This window comes from Cetorhinus maximus, chromosome 7 (genome assembly GCF_964194155.1).
Source record: "Cetorhinus maximus chromosome 7, sCetMax3.hap1.1, whole genome shotgun sequence".
Lineage (NCBI taxonomy): Eukaryota > Metazoa > Chordata > Chondrichthyes > Lamniformes > Cetorhinidae > Cetorhinus > Cetorhinus maximus.
The window spans coordinates 54,589,632-54,609,652 of record NC_135885.1 but is presented as its reverse complement, the minus strand read 5'-3'; the positions used below and the strand labels follow the sequence as shown (position 1 = coordinate 54,609,652).

At 40.5% G+C, this 20,021-nt stretch overlaps 1 protein-coding gene across 3 annotated transcripts; it reads right to left on the bottom strand.

The window, feature by feature from the left end:
- Positions 1–221: 221 nt before the first annotated feature.
- msantd4 (Myb/SANT-like DNA-binding domain containing 4 with coiled-coils) lies at positions 222–19,977 on the bottom strand. Of its 3 annotated transcripts, XR_013577111.1 has the most exons (4): positions 19,905–19,977; positions 7,844–8,312; positions 2,785–4,502; positions 222–1,151 (listed from the first exon to the last, which is right to left on the bottom strand). XR_013577111.1 is itself a non-coding variant. In XM_078545511.1 (3 exons), exons 2-3 carry the CDS (start codon positions 8,309–8,311, stop codon positions 3,903–3,905), a joined length of 1,068 nt encoding a protein of 355 aa, XP_078401637.1. In that variant the 5' UTR covers position 8,312; positions 19,905–19,977; the 3' UTR covers positions 222–3,902. The 3 variants fall into 3 exon arrangements, 2 of the variants coding, with proteins under 2 accessions (XP_078401637.1, XP_078401639.1); XM_078545511.1 differs by having other exon boundaries at positions 222–4,502; XM_078545513.1 differs by lacking the exon at positions 19,905–19,977 and adding an exon at positions 18,539–19,352 and having other exon boundaries at positions 222–4,502.
- Between the last annotated feature and the right edge of the window lie 44 nt (positions 19,978–20,021).

Genomic DNA, 20,021 nt, shown 5'->3' with positions numbered 1-20,021 from the left:
CATAAAATGACAGAAAATGCATTTTAAAAGCCAGCTAAAGGATAGAAATTAAAATGTATTTTATAGCAAAAAAACAATTATGTCTAAACCAATATTTAAGTGCCAGGATGAAAAGAAATATGAGGATAAACAAGAATTCATTGTTTTAGTCACAATAAGCAAGGGATGAAAAATCAAGATGTGGGACTTTTAAAATAATAAAGGCACTATAATAACAATGGTAACCTTCATTTTTATTGCCCCTTTAAAGTAATAAAATGCCCCAAGCCACTTCACAGAGCATTACCAAACAAAATTTGACATTGAACCACATATGAAGATGGTAGGACAGATGACCAAAAGCACTTGAGGGCTTAAAAAGAATATTAAATTAATTCATCATTTTCACCAACGGATTGAAGGGAGATTTCAGATACTGTTCAGGAGCCAATTAAGGAATCAGTAGTAATCTCAAGACAACATAAATTTCAGCAAAATAAGTCTAGAAGAAATTTGTGGAATTTCAGGTCAGAGGGGTTCTTTCATCAGCATGTGAAGAAATGTGTGGAGCTTATACAGAAACTTCTTGCCATTTTCAGAATGCATTATACATTTATCATGTGGTTAATACAATTCTGATTTTAAAGGAGGAAACAATAATACAACCTACAAAGTTATCGGCCAGTACACTCAATTTTGGTATTCAAAAAATACTTCAAAGTATTTTCTACAATACAATAAAATTATCATCTAAAGAATACAAGCTAGCAAAGACAGCATGTAAACACACAGGTATATACATGAAACTTGAACTGAGCTCCTTGGTTTGAGAATGTTAATTGTAACAAGTTTTTGTTCAAATATATAGGGAGTTATTTTTGCACTGATGGTTACAACTATAAAAGAATGGTTTTAGATGTTACATAATGGATGCCAGCTATGGCTCAGTTGCTTGAACTCTCATTTCTGAGTCAGAGGTTGTAGGTTCGAGTCCCACTCTGAGATTTCAACACAAACATCAAAGCTGGCACTCCAGTGCAGTGCTGAGGGAGTAGTGTACTGTTGGAGGTCTTTTAGATGAGACATTAAACCAGGTGGATGGAAAGATCCCATGGCACTATTTTGAAGAAGAGCAGGGGAAATTCCCCTATCTTGGGGAATCCTTAGCTATTCTAATAGGGGTTTAATATATAATTGCAGTTTTAGAAAAGGCAAGGCAAAACAGTTCCATAACATTAATTCCATAACAGCCTCTACGGAAACAAAAAACCATGGTTCCTACCACAAGGAATGCCTCAGTTGAGGTATTTTTTTATTATATTAGAATTTTTAAAATAAGTTTGTCACCACTATTCATGATTAATATTCCAGCCCTTGTGTCTTCACATACTCTAAACAAAATAAAACACATCTTTCCAGAGGATTTTTTTTTTGGAAAATGCCAACTTTATTTTTGGTAAGCTAGCCTAAATGAGCTTTTGCCATTACATAAATGTCTAACTGTAGGATAACAGTCTTTGCAAGGAAAACATGACACAGAAGTAACTAAGAGATTGAATAGTTATGGGGATCATAAAATAAACTATTCTGAATAAACCAACAGCAGGCAACACTACACAGTGTCAAAAAATACTAACAAGGCCCGTGTTGTTGAAGCCACACATTGATGCTCTTCTGGCCAATGACTACAGAAGTAAAATTATTTGCTACATGGAGATCTGTCAAAGTTACTTTTCTGTAAATTTTGCATGTAGAGCATTAGTACATATTCACTGATTCAAAAAACTAATTTTATCTTAGTCCCCGCTAAATATTTTTGAATGCTATACTAATATTTGCTGAATAGAGAAAAACATTACTTGTTACTCTGGTATTTTTCTAAATGACTCATTTGGATCAGAAAGTAGAAATGCTTTGGACCGCAAAAATTATTTTAATTCACAGTTTTTCTAAAACTATACATACACAACATCGATATCTTGTAATCTGGTTATTTGTTTTCATTTCCAATATATTCGGTTGACAGTTGTTACTGGACTAAAAGGTTTATTACAGTGTATCAAAAACCAGATCATAGAATTTCTAGCACCTAGAAATATATCTGTAGGGTGCAGACATTTTCTTCACCAGTCTACTTGAAAGCATACCTTCCAACCAGTAAACCTACCCAAGTGGTTGGGGGAAAGAAAACCAGTAAAACAGAAACGCAAAGCAAGAAAAATTTTAGCAATAGATTCAAAAAACGGAATAATGCAGATCAAAATTTATATGAATTATAATAGAAAGGATAATACTTGGTCCTCAATTTACCAAAAGCACAGTGCAATTTTTCAAATAATATGCACATATCTTTCATCCAATCTTCTATCCTGATATTGTGCAAATATACTGTATTAAAATTTACAGCAAACTAACAATGATCTAGCACTTGGTTACTGAAATGGGATCATCCCAATACCATATACTAGTATCTAGCTACATATTCTTTTCAACTAAAACTTCTATGTAAACAAAAGTAAAGGTCAAAATTAGAGGTAGAGTTTGTGTGTATTAATTGTGGCATGGCAGTTGCATAAAATACAACATGCTTTCCTTTCCAGTGGAAATGACTGGAGAGTAATCAGAGCACGAACCGTGGCCAAGTCTTCCCTGCCTAACCCCAGGCACTGAAGCCACTTGTAATGTCCCTACTGTTTCCCATCTCAAATCAGCTAATTGGGGCTTTTCTGGCCTGTATGGTTCAACTACTCACCAAATTAGTTTACTGATCTCTCAGACATTTTTAAATAAACAATTTGAAATTACTTGACAGTCACAGTTTCAAAACAGTTAAGGCGTGGAAGGATTGGATTTTGCAACATCAGACATTCAAAATTTTCCAATTTCATATGACTGGATTGGCAACAAAAATGAATTTTCCATGTTTCTTTCGTTGCTGCTGTTGTACCCCAATGACAGGAACCAGCTAACACAGTGGAGTATTACAATCCCTTTACATTTCTGGGGCGTGGACTTGAATCTAATCAGCGCAGATGAGATATAAATCTCCCTAAAAGCAGTTGCGCCTTCTCAGTGAAATTGAGTTAGAAAGCCTGACAAAACATCAGCATTTGACATTAACTGGATAATCTCACTCAAGTTTTCAGGGCAACATGGTTAAATGAAAAACACTTGCAGTAAGCGAGCTGCCTGAAAATAACAAGTAGAGGCTACAATAAAGTCTTCAACATGCTAACAGTATCTAGCATCGCAGGCTACTTGGAGTCATGCAGCCAACAAAGCCTAGATGAACAGATTCAGGCATGAACTCAAAATCTAGGTGCACCAATGACAAAAACAGGTATGATTGAGGGCTATAATATATATTGGCCTGAATGTTACCGTCAAAAAGATTATTGCACAATGTACAAATTATCAGTGTACAAACAACTTGCCTGCAATTCTTTTTAACAGAGTTGTTAATGCCAGGGCATTGATTTTTTATGTCTACAGCAAGATCTTTTAGGGATTAATTATTAAAAGATGTTTCTCAGACTAAAAACATTTTTCCATTAAACGCTAATCCTTATAACAGTACAACCTAACTGAAAACAATCAAAATTCACATCTAAATAAGCATTTTATATCTTGTGCAGCAGCCTCATTTAAAATCATTTGAATTTTAAAGATAAAATTTAATGTTAAAAGTTAACATTCAGATATCTGTCTGGGAGTGTTGACAAAATTTGAGGTAAAATTTGCAATCAAATCTGAGAAAATCTGTTGTGATGCACAGATAAAAATATATAAGTTGTATTCAGAGGTTGTGGGAAAGTCAGTTATAATAAGTTTATACCACATACTGTGATAAAATTTGAAAGTAAGGACAAGATAGGTTAGATTAGTTTGAGTTTTAAAAATAATATGCTATTAATTAAATGGAATCATTGTTTTTGGCAATCTTTTTGCAAATGCAGGTGTTCCCATTCAAGTTTCAGTCGTTCTTTCTCGATCTGGAGCTTTTCAGACTCAATATTCAAAAACTGTAGTCTTTCTTTCTTTAACTGTAAACGTTCTCTTTCCAATTTCAACTTTTCTGCTTCAATATCCACCAACTTTAAGTTTGTTTTTTCAGCCAGCGAGTTACATTCCTTCTCTTGTGGTAACTTTTGGGCCTGCAGGGTCAATAGCTTCAATTTCTCTCTCTTGATGTGCAAGCGTTCTTTCTCCAGCTGCAAGCGTTCCTTTTCCAGCTGCAGCCGTTCATTTTCAATATCCAGGTAACGCAACTTTTCTTTTTCAATCTGTAAGCGCTCTTTCTCCACCTGTAGTCTTTCAGATTCTAGGGCCACACGTTGTTTCTCCAGCTCTAACCGCTGTTTCTCTATAAAGAAGAGTGCATGTGAATTGCAATTCTCCATTGTAGGCTGATCGGAGCTTGAAGAACATCCCTCTGCCTCTGAAAAATTGTCAACCTCTTCAAGCGTTCGAATAGTAGGAAGCGGGCTTGCGAGCACACCGGGTTCTTCTGCCACATTTCTAATCTGTTAAAACAAAAAATATATATATTTATATGTATGCACTAAGAGTTCCCACAACATTGCAGGCAGTGAGTCAGAATGTTGCACGATTCCAAGGGTGGGTTGTGAAAATGGGGGAAACATGCATGTCACTACCAAAAAGAATTTGGAAAGGAATTTGTATGGGATCGTTCCCATACATAGCAAAGCTTTTTTGATCAATTCCGTAAATAATTAGTTTCTTTTCCCACTGCAAGTACATTTATGAACACTTCCGCTCCTAAATAAATCTTTACATAGGAGATAGGAAAGCAGCTCTTTGCTGTCCATCGCTTCAGGGGTTTTTTTATATAGCGAAGATAAGAAAGATATAAAATTACATGTTTATCTTATTTGCCTCCTTTCTTTAGGAAATATCTCTTCAGCAAATGCTTAGTGTAATTTGCAGATCCTGTGAGTAAGATAATCTGAATTAAGAACCTTTATTTAAAATTTCCTCCAACTTGAATAATGGCACAATGCTTCCACAAGTTGCTACCTGCTTTCTTTCAATAAACAGGCATTGATTTTGACTTCTAAGCATTAACAAATAAAAACCATTTAGAGTGCATGACAGAATATAAAAATCCAACTTTGAAATATGGCATTGTTCAAAGTTTCACTTGTCTTACATGCTGTAAACAGCTATTTGAAAGTAGTAACCTAAAATGTCCCTTTCTGAAGTAAAATTTTTATAGGAAAAGAAGTTGACAAGTTTTTGCTTTAATTTGCATATGGGGAAGAATTTCCCCGTCGGCAAGCAGGGGCGGGGCCCGCTCGCTGACGTGTAAAATGACACATGGTGACATTGGGCGGGCATCCCGTCGGCACCTAGATTGTCAGTTTGGCAGGATGAGGTTTCATGAAGGGTTTATTATTTAAATAAATATTTTTGAAAAAAATTAATGGACATGTCCCAGCTCATGTGACAGTTTCACATGAGGGGACATGTCCTTAAATTTTTTTTTCACCTTTATTAAATATTCCAGAACTAAAACTGATCTCCATGAGGCACAGAGGTGCCTCAGGGAGATTTCTGCACTCTTTCACATGCACGCGCGAAACAGCGCAGGCCCTGACTCAGGGAACCGACCCCACCTCCGCCTGCACAGCACTTCCGAGTGTGCGTCACGCTCACACATAAAATGGCGGTGTGCACCCGATTGGGGGCGCAGATTGGGTTCGCGCCCGCCCCCACTCACCCGTGCACAAACTTTTTCTCGTGATGTTTTATACAAAAACAAACACATTCTGATTATTTCCCTGTTCTAAAATTGATATCCTTTGGTACTTCATTCTCAGTGATTCTCCTTTGAAGATGTAGGCACCAGACACAGCAAGTCCTAGTGTGTGCTCTCTGGTTGGCCAGTTTGACTCTTTATCATAAACAATTCTACAATTCCTGTACGTAAATATACATTCAAAACTGTAGTAAGCCAGCCTTGAGTCAGGCTTATGTCAATACAGACTACCAATAGAAAAGAATAGCATAGGCATTTCAAACACAGAAAATACTACTGAAAAATAAATTTTTCAGGGCTAGATTTTAATTCCTGATGGGAATGCAGCAAAGCAAGCAGCATGTCAGTCAGGAGTGACAGCAGGCAAGGTAAGCCAATGTGAGCAGCCAGGCCTCAGTAGCATGCACTTGCTGACTTTTCGACCAAAATAACTGAGAATCATAAAGTAATGTATTCTCCAACTCTAACCATCTAGGGCTTACATCCAGACAACAACTCCAGGTGTTAGGCTTTGTGCCAAGCATCTATTAAATGTTTGGTGCCTTTGAGCTACAACATGAAACTGCAAAGAACTTTCCAGCAATCCAGTGCTACATTAGAATGCAGCAGCAAGTCAATTCAGTGAGCACTTAATCATTAACTAAAGAAAATTACATACACGTTTATAAGTATAAATAAGGAAATTAAAATCATTACTGTGCAAAGTGAGAATGTGGAGAGTGGAGAATCCAGATGCACCAATCTGTGTGCTCCACACATGCTCTCCTTCACTGCTAATTTGCAGTTAGAGACAGGCAATGTAAAGGGCAGGCTGAGTCTGAGACAGTAGCTAACTAGTTTCAGACTGGTAATTGACATATAAATTGTTCATCCAAAGATTAACTGAACACACCAAGTCCTACTTGCCCATTAGGCTATTTTATGCTCATGGACACTAGCTACCGATACTGCAAATTGAAAATTCTCAACCTTGCAGTTAAATCCTTCCTTGACCTTATCTCTGTAATCTACACCAGGTCAGTGCTTTTGCCTTAACTCATTTCCCTAATTCCATTCTCTTGTGCATTCCCCTTCCTTTTGACCCACCATTGGTGGCCATGTACTTGGGAACATAAGAGACAGGAGTCAGACATTCTGCTATTTAATTAGATCATGATTGATCTATATTTCAACTTCCTTTGCCTCCTATGTTCAATATTCTTTTATACTTTCACCCAATAAAAATCTCATGCTTTTCGGTCTTGAGAGTTTTAAGTGACCCAGCATCCATGACTTACAGGGAAAATGAATTCCAAATGTCCATGAATTTGTGTGAAAAAATGCTTCCTGATTTCATTCCAGAATGGCCTAACTCTAAAGTTAATACTGTGACCCTTTTTTCTGGATTCCTCCAGCAGAGGAAATAGTTTCTCTGTAGCTACCTTATTGAGTCATTTTATCATCTTAAATACCTTAATTAGATTACCCCTCTATCTTCTAAACTCAAGGGAATACAAGCCAAGTATATAGATATCTATTAAGCTCCAAACTCTAGAATTCTCTTCTAAATCTTCCAACACTCCTTTAACAACCTCTTTAAAATCTATTTCTCTGGCCAAGCTTTTAGTCAGCCCTCCTAATACTTCCTTCATTGGCTACATACCTATTTCCTCACACCTATGTAAAGCACCCAGAGCATTAAACATGTCATGCAAATGAAAGCTGTTGTTGTATATGGCTTCAAATTGTAAAATTAACGTGAGGAACACAGGCTGGGTGGTTTCCTCTGCATAGGCACTGGATATTTCTGATGGCATATGGAAAATAGAACAAATGGAAAAGAATTCTAGGAACTTCTAGTTTGTGGATTGCTGGCCAACATTGACACACTTCCACCTTGTTGATGAATGTGTGGCCAGCTCTGCACTAGAATCCCACTTTCATGCTCATAAATGAGTGCAATATCAATTGAAATCAAATCGTTGCATCATTGAACTTACTACAAATGATTCTTCTCAACAATGCTGGGGAAGAGTACACATTTGCCAGAAACCTAATCACCTTCATCTCCCCTCTTAGATCGTTCCAAATAATTAATGACCAAACCTCTGTATTTTGCAGTCCCTGTTCCTCCTCCTCTTCTTCTTCGTGATCATCACCATCTTCTACTTTAACTACACAAAGAGGTCTATTGGGTTCATCAATCAATAATGAATCTTCAAACTTACAAGATGTTTCACCATTGACAGCATTGTGGTTAAAACCATGTAGTGAAGTAGGACTACAGCCAGTCATCATGGCTTCCATCCTATCCAAGCATTCCCCTCTTTTCTTCAGGTAACATTTTAAATCAGTATATTTCTTCTTCACTTCATATGCAGTGCGCTGTTCACCACCACTTGCAGCACTGACTTTTTCTGCTATCTCCTTCCAAGCCATCCATTTTAACTCATTGGTTATTGCATCATGATGTTGGGTATAAATTATATCTCTTCTGTCCTCCACTTCCTTCAACAAGGTTTCGGTTTCTTTCATTGTAAAATTGCTTTTCCTCTTCCTCTTGAACTGTTTCATTCTAAAAATATATTTGAAAAACAGATCATTTCATCGTATTAATTATATATTTTTTAAAACTCTTAAGGCTTCACGTATAGGACATGAAGACTTCTGCAATTCAAACAATCTTACAGACTTGGTAAACAAGTTTTACAAAATGTTAATCAATGTCATGAAACGTGAACATCAGTAAGGTTTTTCCAGCTCCCTGCAGCATTTCTGTGTCTCCGGCCAGGACCGCATCAACCATTCTGCGTGCCATCTCAAACAGAGTCAGGAAAAGTAAAACCAGTCCATTCTACCTGAACCTGAGCTCATTTCCAATACCACGTCTTGCATCTCAAAACTTGACTTCTCCAACATTCTGTTATATTAAAGCACACGGAAAATGACAGGTAACAAACAACTGGTCCATAGAGTCTGTCCAATACTCATTATGTAACTTCTGCACTAACATCGTGCCCCCATTCACTTCCATGCATCACTCATCTCAAAACAAGTCCACATCCTCACCTGCACTACGGCCCACACCTCCATCCTCTACGTTCCACTAGCTCCCTGTACCCAACATGTGGTTTTCCATGAGTTTTCCCCAATCTATCTTAATGATCTTTACTGCTTATGTTCCTGTATGCACTCTCCCCTATCTTGCACTGCATTATCCTCATCTCCTCCTGTTTCCACTCCTCACTGCAGCAAATCATTTGATTTTACTATTACCATCTTTGCCTTGTCACCTCTCATTCAGTTTCCAAAACCCTTATTTTCAACCATGCTTTCAGTGCATGTTAGGATTGTTTTATTACGTTAAAGGAACAATATGAATATAGGTTGCTGCTACTGTTATCTATTTTAGACTCTATTTTGTTCCCTATTTCCTATGTTTGGTTCCCACTTTTCCTCTTATTGTAATGCACTCCGGCATCATCTCGTACGTGCAAAGTGTCATGTAAATGCTAGTGGAAGTTGATATTGATTCTATAAGTTGTGCCATAACAATGCCTGTGTGTCCCTGGTATCCTAGAGAAGGTCCTGGGGGGATTTCAATGCTAACAGTTTTGATAATGCAACCCTCAGCCAATATGGGCACCAAGCTGAGGCATAAATAGCACTAGAGCTTCCCAAAGTATTTAAATGTCCAATATTTGGAAATGGGCCAGGATCGAGGTGGTGGAAAAGGGCAGGCAAATGTTCCACCCTACACAAAAGCCACTCACAAGGATGGCCCGCGTGGAGTTTCATACCTCATCTCATTTAGAAATGGCAATTAAGAGGTTGGGAGCAAAATATATATACTTTGTCAGGTTTCCAGATTCTAACTGTACAAGTTCAACTGCATTAAAGGGAAGGATCCAAATCTCTCAGTACATAAGAATATAGGAACATAGGAGTAGAAGTAGGTCATTCAGCCCATCGAGCCTGCTCCACCATTCAATATGATCATGGGTGATCATCCCCTTCAATGCCTTTTTCCCCACACTATCCCCACTTCTCTTTATGTCATTGATATTTAGGAATCTGTCAATCTCTACTTTAAACATATTCAATGTCTGAGCATCCACAGCCCTCTGGGGTAAAGAATTCCAAAGATTCACAACTCTCTGAGTAAAAAAAAATTCTCCTCATCTTGGTCCTAAATGGCTTCCCCTTATTTTGAAATTGTGTCCCCTGGTTCTAGACTCCCCAGCCAGGGGAAAACATCTTACCTGCATCTACCCTGTCTATCTCTTTAAGTATTTTGTAAGTTTCAATGAGACCACCTCTCATTCTTCAGAACTCAGAAGAATACAGGCCCAGTTTCCCCAATCTCTCTTCATAGTACAGTCCCGCTATCCCGAGAACAAATCTGGTGAACCTTCATCGCACTCCCTCTATGGCAATAATATCCTTCCTAAGGTAAGGGGACCAAAACTGCACACAGTGCTCCAGGTGCAGTCTAAGCAAGATTCTATACAATTGAAGCAAGACTTCATGTCTCCTGTACTCAAACCCTCTTGCGATAAAAGCCAACATAACATTTGCCTTCCTAATTGCCTGCTGCACCTGCATGTTAGCTTTCAGCGACTTATTAAGTCCGTAACCTGTTCTTAGACATAAGCAATCTGCAAATTAGCAATTTTTATTTACATGGATCAGAAATTTGCTTTGTTTTTTCTAAATAATATGATTTTTGCTGGGGTTACAACTATGACATACCAGCGGTTGGAAGTGCATACTTTAGTTTGTAAGTGAGAGCAGCTGTTACTAATTGGGGAAAGATTAAGGAATTATTCCTAAGTGTATAAGAACTGGTTTACACGAAGGGGCGGGAGGGTAGTCTGTGGCTGTGCTCTGTGGTTTTGCGAATACGAACATTAGAATAAACCAGTGTTAAGGAAAAGACTAGCTCCATATTTGTCCTTTACTCAAAATATGAACACTAGCTTTAACACCAGTTATGCAGAAATCATTCTGTATTAGCCCAAATCTTTTGCACCAAATGTCATCAACAAACCACTGAACACTATTGTCCCCCCCAGACAATACAATTGCATAGAATGTGTTTAATGTCTCGCAACCAAGGGTCTGAGAACATGCATTAAGCCACAGATAACTTATTGACTTTTGGGGCCCCACTACAATTTCTCCAATCAGCCACAATGGGATAGATATTTCTTCCTATCAGTTACAGACACATCATACTGTCATGCAATTTACATACACCTTTTTAGCATCTATAGTCTTTTGTTGATAATTGGAAGTTGTTTTATGCACTCTAAGACGTTCTTTTACTCAAACAATTTACAGATTTCTGACCCGTGGAACAAAGAATGCAAAACAAAGACAACTTGAATAGGTTCCTTTTACATAAAAATCAGCAAGAGATTACAAGTAAACATCCGATAGTAGTGTCACACATTACACTAAAATAGGCACAGAACTACCCCTTTACTTTCAGCTCAAGCAACTATAAGCAAAAACTTCACAAATATGAACATTAGTGAGATGCGCAGTGATTTGACGTAGCTTTTTAACAAGAAAGAGACCAAGTTGCATCTCAACTGCAACAGTGAGTGGCTTTTTACAACATCCTTTTACCTTTTTCCACAAATGGGCTTGGGTGTTATATTGACAGGACATTACTATTCTTCTTAATACAAAATGTACAATGTTGAGTTCTTTGTCTAAAACCATGGAGTAAAGGCCCACCCTCAAGTTCAGTTCCCAATTAGTTATACATTTCTTTCTTTCTAGTGCAAAAACAGGAAAAGTGGCCCAACCATGCTAACAGAAGAAATTAAGAATAGCATTAGATCCAAAGAGGAGTCATACAAAGTTGCTAGAAAAAGTAGCAAGCCTGAGGATTGGGAGCAGTTTAGAATTCAGCAAAGGAGGACAAAGAGGTTGATCAAGAGGGGAAAAATAGAATATTAAAGTAAACTTGTAAGGAACATAAAAGCAGACTGTAAAAGCTTCTATAAGTATGTAAAAAGAAAAAGATTAGTGAAGACAAATGTAGGTCCCTTACAGTCCGCAATAGGAGAATTCATAATGGGGAACAAAGAAATGGCAGAAAAATTAATCTATTACTTTAGTTCTGTCTTCACGGAAGAAGACACAAACAACTTCCCAGAAATATTAGGGAACCAAGGGTCTAGTGAGGAGGAGGAATTGAAGGAAATTATTATAAGTAAAAAAAAAGTGCTGGAGAAATTAATGGGACTAGGAGTCAATAAATCCCCAGGGCCTCAATCTACATCCCAGGGTACTAAAGGAGATGGCCATGGAAATAGTTTATGTGTTGGTTCTCATCTTCCAAAATTCTATAGATTCCGGAATAGTCCCAGCAAATGGAGGGTGGCAAATGTAACCCCACTATTTAAAAAAGGAGGGAAGGAACAAAACAGGGAATGACAGACCAGTTAGCCTAACATCAGTAGTAGGGAAAATGCTAGAGTCTATTATAATGAATGTGGTAATAGGACTTTTAGAAAATATCAACAGGATTGAGCAAAGTCAACATGGATTTATGAAAGGGAAATCATGTTTGACAAACCTACTGGAGTTTTTTGAGGATGTAACTGGTAGAATAGATAAAGGGAAACCAGTGGATATTATGTATTTGGATTTTCAGAAAGCTTTTGAGAAAGTCCTATGTAAGAGGTTAGTGTGCAAAATTAAAGCACATGGGATTGGGGGTGATATATTCATATGGATTGAGAATTGGTTAGCAGACAAGAAACAGACAGTAGGAATAAATGGGTCTTTTTCGGAGTGGCAGGTAGTAACTAGTGGGGTACCGCAGCTATTCACAATATATATCAATTATTTGGATGAGGGAACCAAATGTAATATTTCCAAAATTTTTGGCGACACAAAACTAAGTGGGAATGTGAGTGGTGTGGAGGATGTAAAGAGGCTTCAAGGCAATTTAGACAAGTTGAGTGAGTGGTCAAATTCATGGCAGATGCAGTATAACGTGGATCAGTGTAAAGTTATCCACTTCGGTAAGAAAAACAGAGGGGCAGAGTATTATTTAAATTATGATAGATTGGGAAATGTTGATGTACAAAAGGACCTGGATGTCCTTGTACACCAACCACTGAAAGCAAGCATGCAGGTGCAAGCAGTTAGGAAGGCAAATGGTATGTTGGACTTCACTGCAAGAAGATTTGCACACAGGAGCAAGGATGTCTTACTGCAGCTGTACAGGGTCTCGGTGAGACCACACCTGGAGTGCTGTGTGCAGTTTTGGCCTCCTTACCTAAGAAAGGATATACTTGCCATAGATGGTGTGCAGTGAAGGTTCACCGGATTGATTCCTGGGATACCAGGATTGTCATATGAGAAGTTGGGTTGACCAGGCCTGTATTCACAGAAGTTTAGAAGAACGAGAGGGGATCTCATTGAAATGTATGTAATTCTGACAGGGCTGGACAGACTGGATATGGGGATGATGCTTCCCTTGGCTGGGGGGGGTCTAGAACAAGGGATCAGAGTCTCAGGATATGGGGTAGGCCATTTAGGGCTGAGATGAGGAGAAATTTCTTCACTCAGAGGGCGGTGAACCTGTGGAATTCTCTACCACAGAAAGCTATGGAGGCCAAGTCACCAAATTTATTTAAGAGGGAAATATATAGATTTCTAGACACTAAAGGAGTCAAGGGTCATGGAGAGAAAGCAGGAGTTTGGTTTGGGATAGAGGGTCAGCCATGATCATACTGAATGACAGAGCAGGCTCGAAGGACCAAATGGCCTACTCCTGCTCCTATGTTCTATGTTTCCATGTTTCACTGATCAATATGAATTGTTTCCCAGATTCTCTTGTCCAGCCTATCAGGCTTAGGAATGTCTTGCACCAGTTACATTCTCAGTAGTTCAATCCTGCCCAAGGTCTTTCTTATCTGTGGAAAAACAGCTTGCTGCATTCAGCAGTACTATTTACTTTGAAAAGGTCCTTTAGCCTTGTGCAGCATACGGATAAAATTTGGTAAATTTTTGAGTTTGGTCAAGTTATGTCAAACATGCATTCTTAAAGCACCAAATCATTAAATTAGTCAATAAATTGAATTAAGTTTTTTAAAATTAAAAATAGATCATATTCTATTCAAAAATAATTCTGTCTTCTAATATAGATTTATTTAAGGAAATAATCTATTAAACAGGCCTTCTCTGCAAGAAAGATGCTGGAAAGCAGTCGAATACGACACTCCCTCGCTGCAAAATGATGAGAGGTAAGGGAGGAAGCAAATATTTTCCAGATATGAAAAGTGGTCTCAACAATTGCCCAGATGTGGGATAAAAATCAGCTCATGGTTGAACAATGCTAAGGTTGACCAACACTAGCTTCAAGCTGAACTGACAGACAAGGCTCTGAAGAAGAGTCATATGGACTCGAAATGTAAACTGTTTCTCTCTCCACAAATGCTGCCAGACCTGCTGAGTTTCTCCAGCACTTTGTTTTTATTGCAGATTTCCAGCACCCAAAGTATTTTGCTTTTATCTTTTATGACAGACAAGGAGGCTGATAATGCTGGAGGCCATAGCACATAAGTGATCATGATACCGAAAGAATAGCTTCAGTTTTGTAGCGTTGAGTGAAATGTTGGATTATGCATGGCTCGGTGTTGAACAGACAATGAGATTGGTGGAGATAGAATAGGATTGCAACTTTTTTCAATATAAGCCAATCCAAAAAACAGCATTTAAAGGCTTGTATTAGTTAAACTCACACTACAGAAATGGTGAGGAGCTCATTAAATTTAACATATTATTAAACAATTAAAACTTTTAGTCCTTGAGAAGCTGAGAATGCCAAGGATTAAGAGTGTTCTTCTATACTATGCATGCATGGCAATATTGCCTAATATGTCAAATTGGTGAAATTATGTATCCATTATTATCTGATGGAAATCTCAGCCTAGATTATGCGCTCCTAGTCTTGGAGTGAGGCCTGGAATGAACTCTCAGTCTTTGGAGCTAGAGGTAAGAGTGCTACCACTGAACCAAGGCAATCAGACTGTTGTCGATTCAGGACCTCAGTGCCTAATCTAAACTGGATGCAGAATTGAGGCACTGTATTTTCAGAAGTACTACCTTTCAAGACATATTAAAAAACGGCCACATCTGCTCATTCAATTGGATGTAAAAGATTCAATGACATTCCTGAAAACAAGCAAGGGCTTTCTCCTGGCATCCTGGCTAGCATTTACCCCTAAACCAGCATCACAAGAAACAGATTATCTGTCCATTTATCACACTGCTGCTTGTGGAACTTGTCATATAGTATACAAGTTGGCTGCTGTGTTTCCCTACAATGCAACAGTGACTACACTTCAAAGCTTTACTGGCTGTAAAGCACAGGCACTGCCTGAGGTTGTGAAAGGTGCTACATAAATGCTAAGGGAATTAAACTGGATTGCACTCAAAACAGGCACAGAGATTGCACAATTAACCTGAACCCACTGATTGCAATGCAGGTAGCACCCCAATCTCATGTGGTCTGCTCATTTGAATAATATCTGCATCCAGCCAGCACTAACCTCATTGTTTTATTGGCTGGACACATCAGGGACCCAATAGCATGAATAGCTGTCACCACTTAAAGCTAGCCTGCACCTCTTAAAGGGGAGATGGATCGCAGCTGGAGCTGGCAGTCATGAATGAGGATAATCGGACATAGGAAAGAGTGAGGAATGGCAGGGGAAGAGACTGGATTCCATGGTTTTCGGATGCTACACTGGAGATCTTGGTGGAGGAGCTGGAAAGGTGGAGAGATGTCTTGTGTCTGCAGTGGAGAAGGAGGTCCTCTAGTCACTTGGTCAAAATGCATTGGGAGCAGATCATTGTGGAGGTCAATGCCAGAAGTCAAATCCCAAGGACTGGGATGCAGCACCAAAAGAATTTTAATGACCTTACATGAGTGGTCAAGGTCAGTGAATGCATCTTGAAATGCCATATCCTACCTGCTGCATTACTGGCTTCAACCATAGCTCAGATCACCAAACCCCCTCAATGACCTACAAACCAGGCCATTTACCTAATATTAACATGCTTCACCTCACCCTCACACACTTAGCACTTCAAATCCACATCTCACAGATCGCACATACTGCCAGCTATTCAACCATGACAGTCACATCAACCAACAGATTGCACAAAACTCATCGTCTCTCTTGCAGGGCAAGGTAGCACACAACCAGAGAGAGTAGGAGCAAACCGGAGGGGCACAAGTGTACCTGCATGTCCTTACCCCCATGGAGGAGAGAGTTATGAGAATGGCCATGGTTGAGGGGCTGAAACCATCGAAAATTACAGTATCCTCATATCTAATTCTCCTCATTATACCTCTCTTCACCTTCACCCAGCCCTCTCTTCTGATTTAAAAGTTCCAGATAGTGTAAGCATAGACGTCTTGCCTCCTCTAAATTCCACACAACCTTTCCCTTGTGCCTTTTCGTTGCTGAGTGCAACCTGGCCAGGGAGCAGAGGAAGACTGTGAAGATAGTGATGATGAAGACACAACATCACATGATTTCACACTCTCAGCCAGCAGCTCAGATACTGATACTGCACATATCTTAAGGGATAGAGGCAGGCTCTGCATGTGGGAAGATACTGGGCATGAGTGGGCTGGAGCCAGAGGAGCAGGCAGGGTTAATGCAGATGCCAGCTCGCCAGAGGGCATAGTCACACATGCAGAGGACTCAGACAAGGACTTCGATGGGACAGCATACAGAAAAACACTTGATGGGTAGGCACAAAAAAAAATGCTTGATGCATTAGGAAGCCTACCAGAAAGCCTGCAGTCAATGCTAAAGAGCATTGAGGAGTCTAGCACCAAGTTGACACAGAGATTTGCAGAGTTTGGAGCTCATCCTTTCCAACACATAAATTGTGGACAACTCCATTCACATACTTGTGGACTCATTCATGATGCAACTTCTTATGGTCAATGTTGTAGCTTCTGTTGCAGTAATCACTCAAAATGTGGGTTCCTGGGATAGAAGCTCAGAGTACAGCCATCATGGCTGTGGATTCCAGTGCAGAAACGGGCATTCATGGTGTCTCAGCAATCCAGAAATCTGTCCATCAACATGTTGCAAGGAGAGCTAAGGCACTGCCCTGGCCAGCAACAGTGATTCCATGAAGCACAACCCTGCTGTCCTCTCCCAGAAAGACAGCATTCATCCTCCAATCCCATTAGTGCCCTTGGTGTTGCCTATCAGCCAGCCAGCACAGGCTTCAGCTGCTCATGCCATGATGCTGTCATCCAAAGAGAGGCCTTCGAGTCCCAGAGCTGCTCGAGATTGTCTTTCAACTCCATCCTGCAGTCTCCTCAACTGAAAATCAGCAACCTTCCACCATGTTACAACCATTAGGGTAGCACTGCATAAGAGCACTGGGACAGGCAAAGACACATGGAAGACAGGCACTAAGGGAACGCACAAGGGTACTGAGTTGACTTTTGTATGCCGTATAGCATGATTTCATTTCTGAATTTGGGTTGGAATGTTTATTATTTTGTGGTGGCTTTTATTTGTGTATTTGTCTCTATCAGTGACAGAGGGAAGGTTTGGTGTGAGACTGTTAGTGAATATGGAATTGGGGTTGAGGTTACCGGCAATGCACTCGCATGTATTCTTCACAGATAACCTGGGGAGAAAGGAGCTGTCTAGGTCCCTTTCCTCATGCTCAGCTGCTCACCATATAGCAGGTAGCAAGGGCTGACCTTCATTCAGTAAACCACCATGAATCTTGACATTCATTCTGTCAAGTGCTGAGGGCTCCTTCAGAGCAATCCAGGCAGTGCTAGCATTGTATCAGCACGACATTACTTTGTCATGTCTGTCACATTGCATGTGGCAGCATAGCTCTCATTCTATGCATGCTGTGAATGTGGGGGTTCTGCACCAGTGTCACGGACCATGTAATCAGCAGATACTCTTGTCACAAGGTAGCCATCCTTTGGTCTGCTGTGGTGGCTCAAATGCAGCTGGCACAGCCCACTGCTGCAAAATGAAGGCATCATGACTGCTGCCAGGAGACCAGCAATGACCGGCACAATTTTCTGCCTTTGATCACTTACCAGCTGTACTTTGAGGGAATAGAACCCCTTTCAGTTCAGTTATAGAGTAGTATTGACATGCAACACCCGCAAAGCATTGTGCATACTGTAAAGGGCACTCTGCACCATGGGGAAATTTGCAAACCTGGTGAAGTGACCCTTTTTACAGAAGACTGCATAACAAACTGATATGTTACAAATATCTCCAGCACCAGCCTGGTAAGAACCAGACGCATTAGGTTCATTGCTATGGTCACCTTCACAGCTGCTGGCAATGCAGTCCTTGCATTGAGTCCTTCTGCTCTGTGGTTGCAGTTATGGCTGTAGCAGGTGGCAGTTTCAGTGAGGACATCCTTACTAAACCACAGATGTTCCTCATTGAGCTGCAGGTAGAATTACTCCCTTAGCACCCTCGGTGAATATGGCCTCCTACTGATTCTTTCTCCCCATCCTCCTCCCTCTTCCAGCAGCTTGTCCTGCTCCATGGGGCCTCTATCAGTCTGTATTCCCAAGGCAATGTCTACTAGTCCACCCAAGACTGGCAGCAACTGGTTTGCGCAGGAGCCTTGCAGTCAGCAAAAGCTTCTTGAGCACCTGCCACACCACTCCCTCCAAATGTTTGCAACTTTAAACTATAGAAAGCTCTGAACACATGTAGAATTGTAACAACCACCAGAAGAAATCAACCAACAACTAACCTGTAAGTGGTTGATGATCCTCTTAAAAAGCGCTGGTTAGGAGTCTTTCTGAACAGGTGTACAGTTGTGTGAAGTTAAGAAAGGGCATTGGCTGTAGCGCTGAGCCCCAAAATGGTACCCACATGTCAAATCAATATTGCCTGCTGATTGGCATGATGATCTGCTCACTCTCCATTCTTCTGGCAGATGTTCACTATGTGCATTAAAGTCTGCACCACCGTGTTTGGTGTGATTCAACGCAAACCGTGCATGCACGCTGCAAATGCCATTTTGGAGCTCTAAGGGCACGCATAGCGCTAGAAGATGGGCATTTAATGAGCCCCATATTTCACCCCCGTTTCTTAGGTCATTATGAACCTAAGATGCAGCTCATGAGTACAACTAACTTGGAGGGAATATGGCTCAACCATTGAAAGGAAAATACAGTTAAATGGCCCAAACTGCAACAGAGGAAAGACAATTCCAGTGCAATAAACTATCTTTCTCTTTCAGATTATTTATGACCTACTATGGATTTCCAGCTTTTGGTGGAGACATTGTAGCCCCAGTGACCACATCACAACTGCCCTGCAAGATTCAGAGTTCAACCGTTAAATAAAGTAGGACACCAGGAATCATCAGCTTGAAAGGGAGAGGACGCATAGGTCATGCTGCCAGGATTCAGGTCAATGGGACAGGTCACACTGCCAGGATTCAGCCCCAAGGGACAGGTCACGCTGCCAGGATTCAGGTCAAAGGGACAGGTCACACTGCCAGGATTCAGCCCCAAGGGACAGGTCACGCTGCCAGGATTCAGGTCAAAGGGACAGGTCACGCTGCCAGGATTCAGCCCAAGGGACAGGTGACGCTGCCAGAATTCAGCCCAAAGGCACAGGTGACGCTGGCCAGGATTCAGCCCAAAGGCACAGGTCACGCTGCCACGATTTAGCCCAAAGGGACAGGTCACACTGCCAGGATTCAGCCCAAAGGGACAGGTCACACTGCCAGGATTTAGCCCAAAGGGACAGGTCACACTGCCAGGATTTAGCCCAAAGGGACAGGTCACACTGCCAGGGTTCAGCCCAAAGGGACAGGTCACACTGCCAGGGTTCAGCCCAAAGGGACAGGTCACACTGCCAGGATTCAGCCCAAAGGGACAGGTCACACTGCCAGGATTCAGCCCAAAGGCACGGGTGACACTGCCAGTCCCAAGACACTGTAAACGGCTCCACAATAGGTGAAACCTCTTGGCTCCCTCCAGCCATGGGCAAAGAGAAAACAAATCCAAACTAATTAAAGCTACTCACTAATCAATGCAAACTACAGGTACACTGAATATTTACAAAAGAAGCAGCTAATGCCTACAATACAATATGATGAAAGTAACCTGTGGGTTTGATGGTGACCTCCACGTTCCTAATACAAAGAGCCTAACAACGGAACTGCGCCTGCGCACAAGCGCTGCGCGCTAACCCCATCCCCGCTTCCAAATGGATAGTAGCCT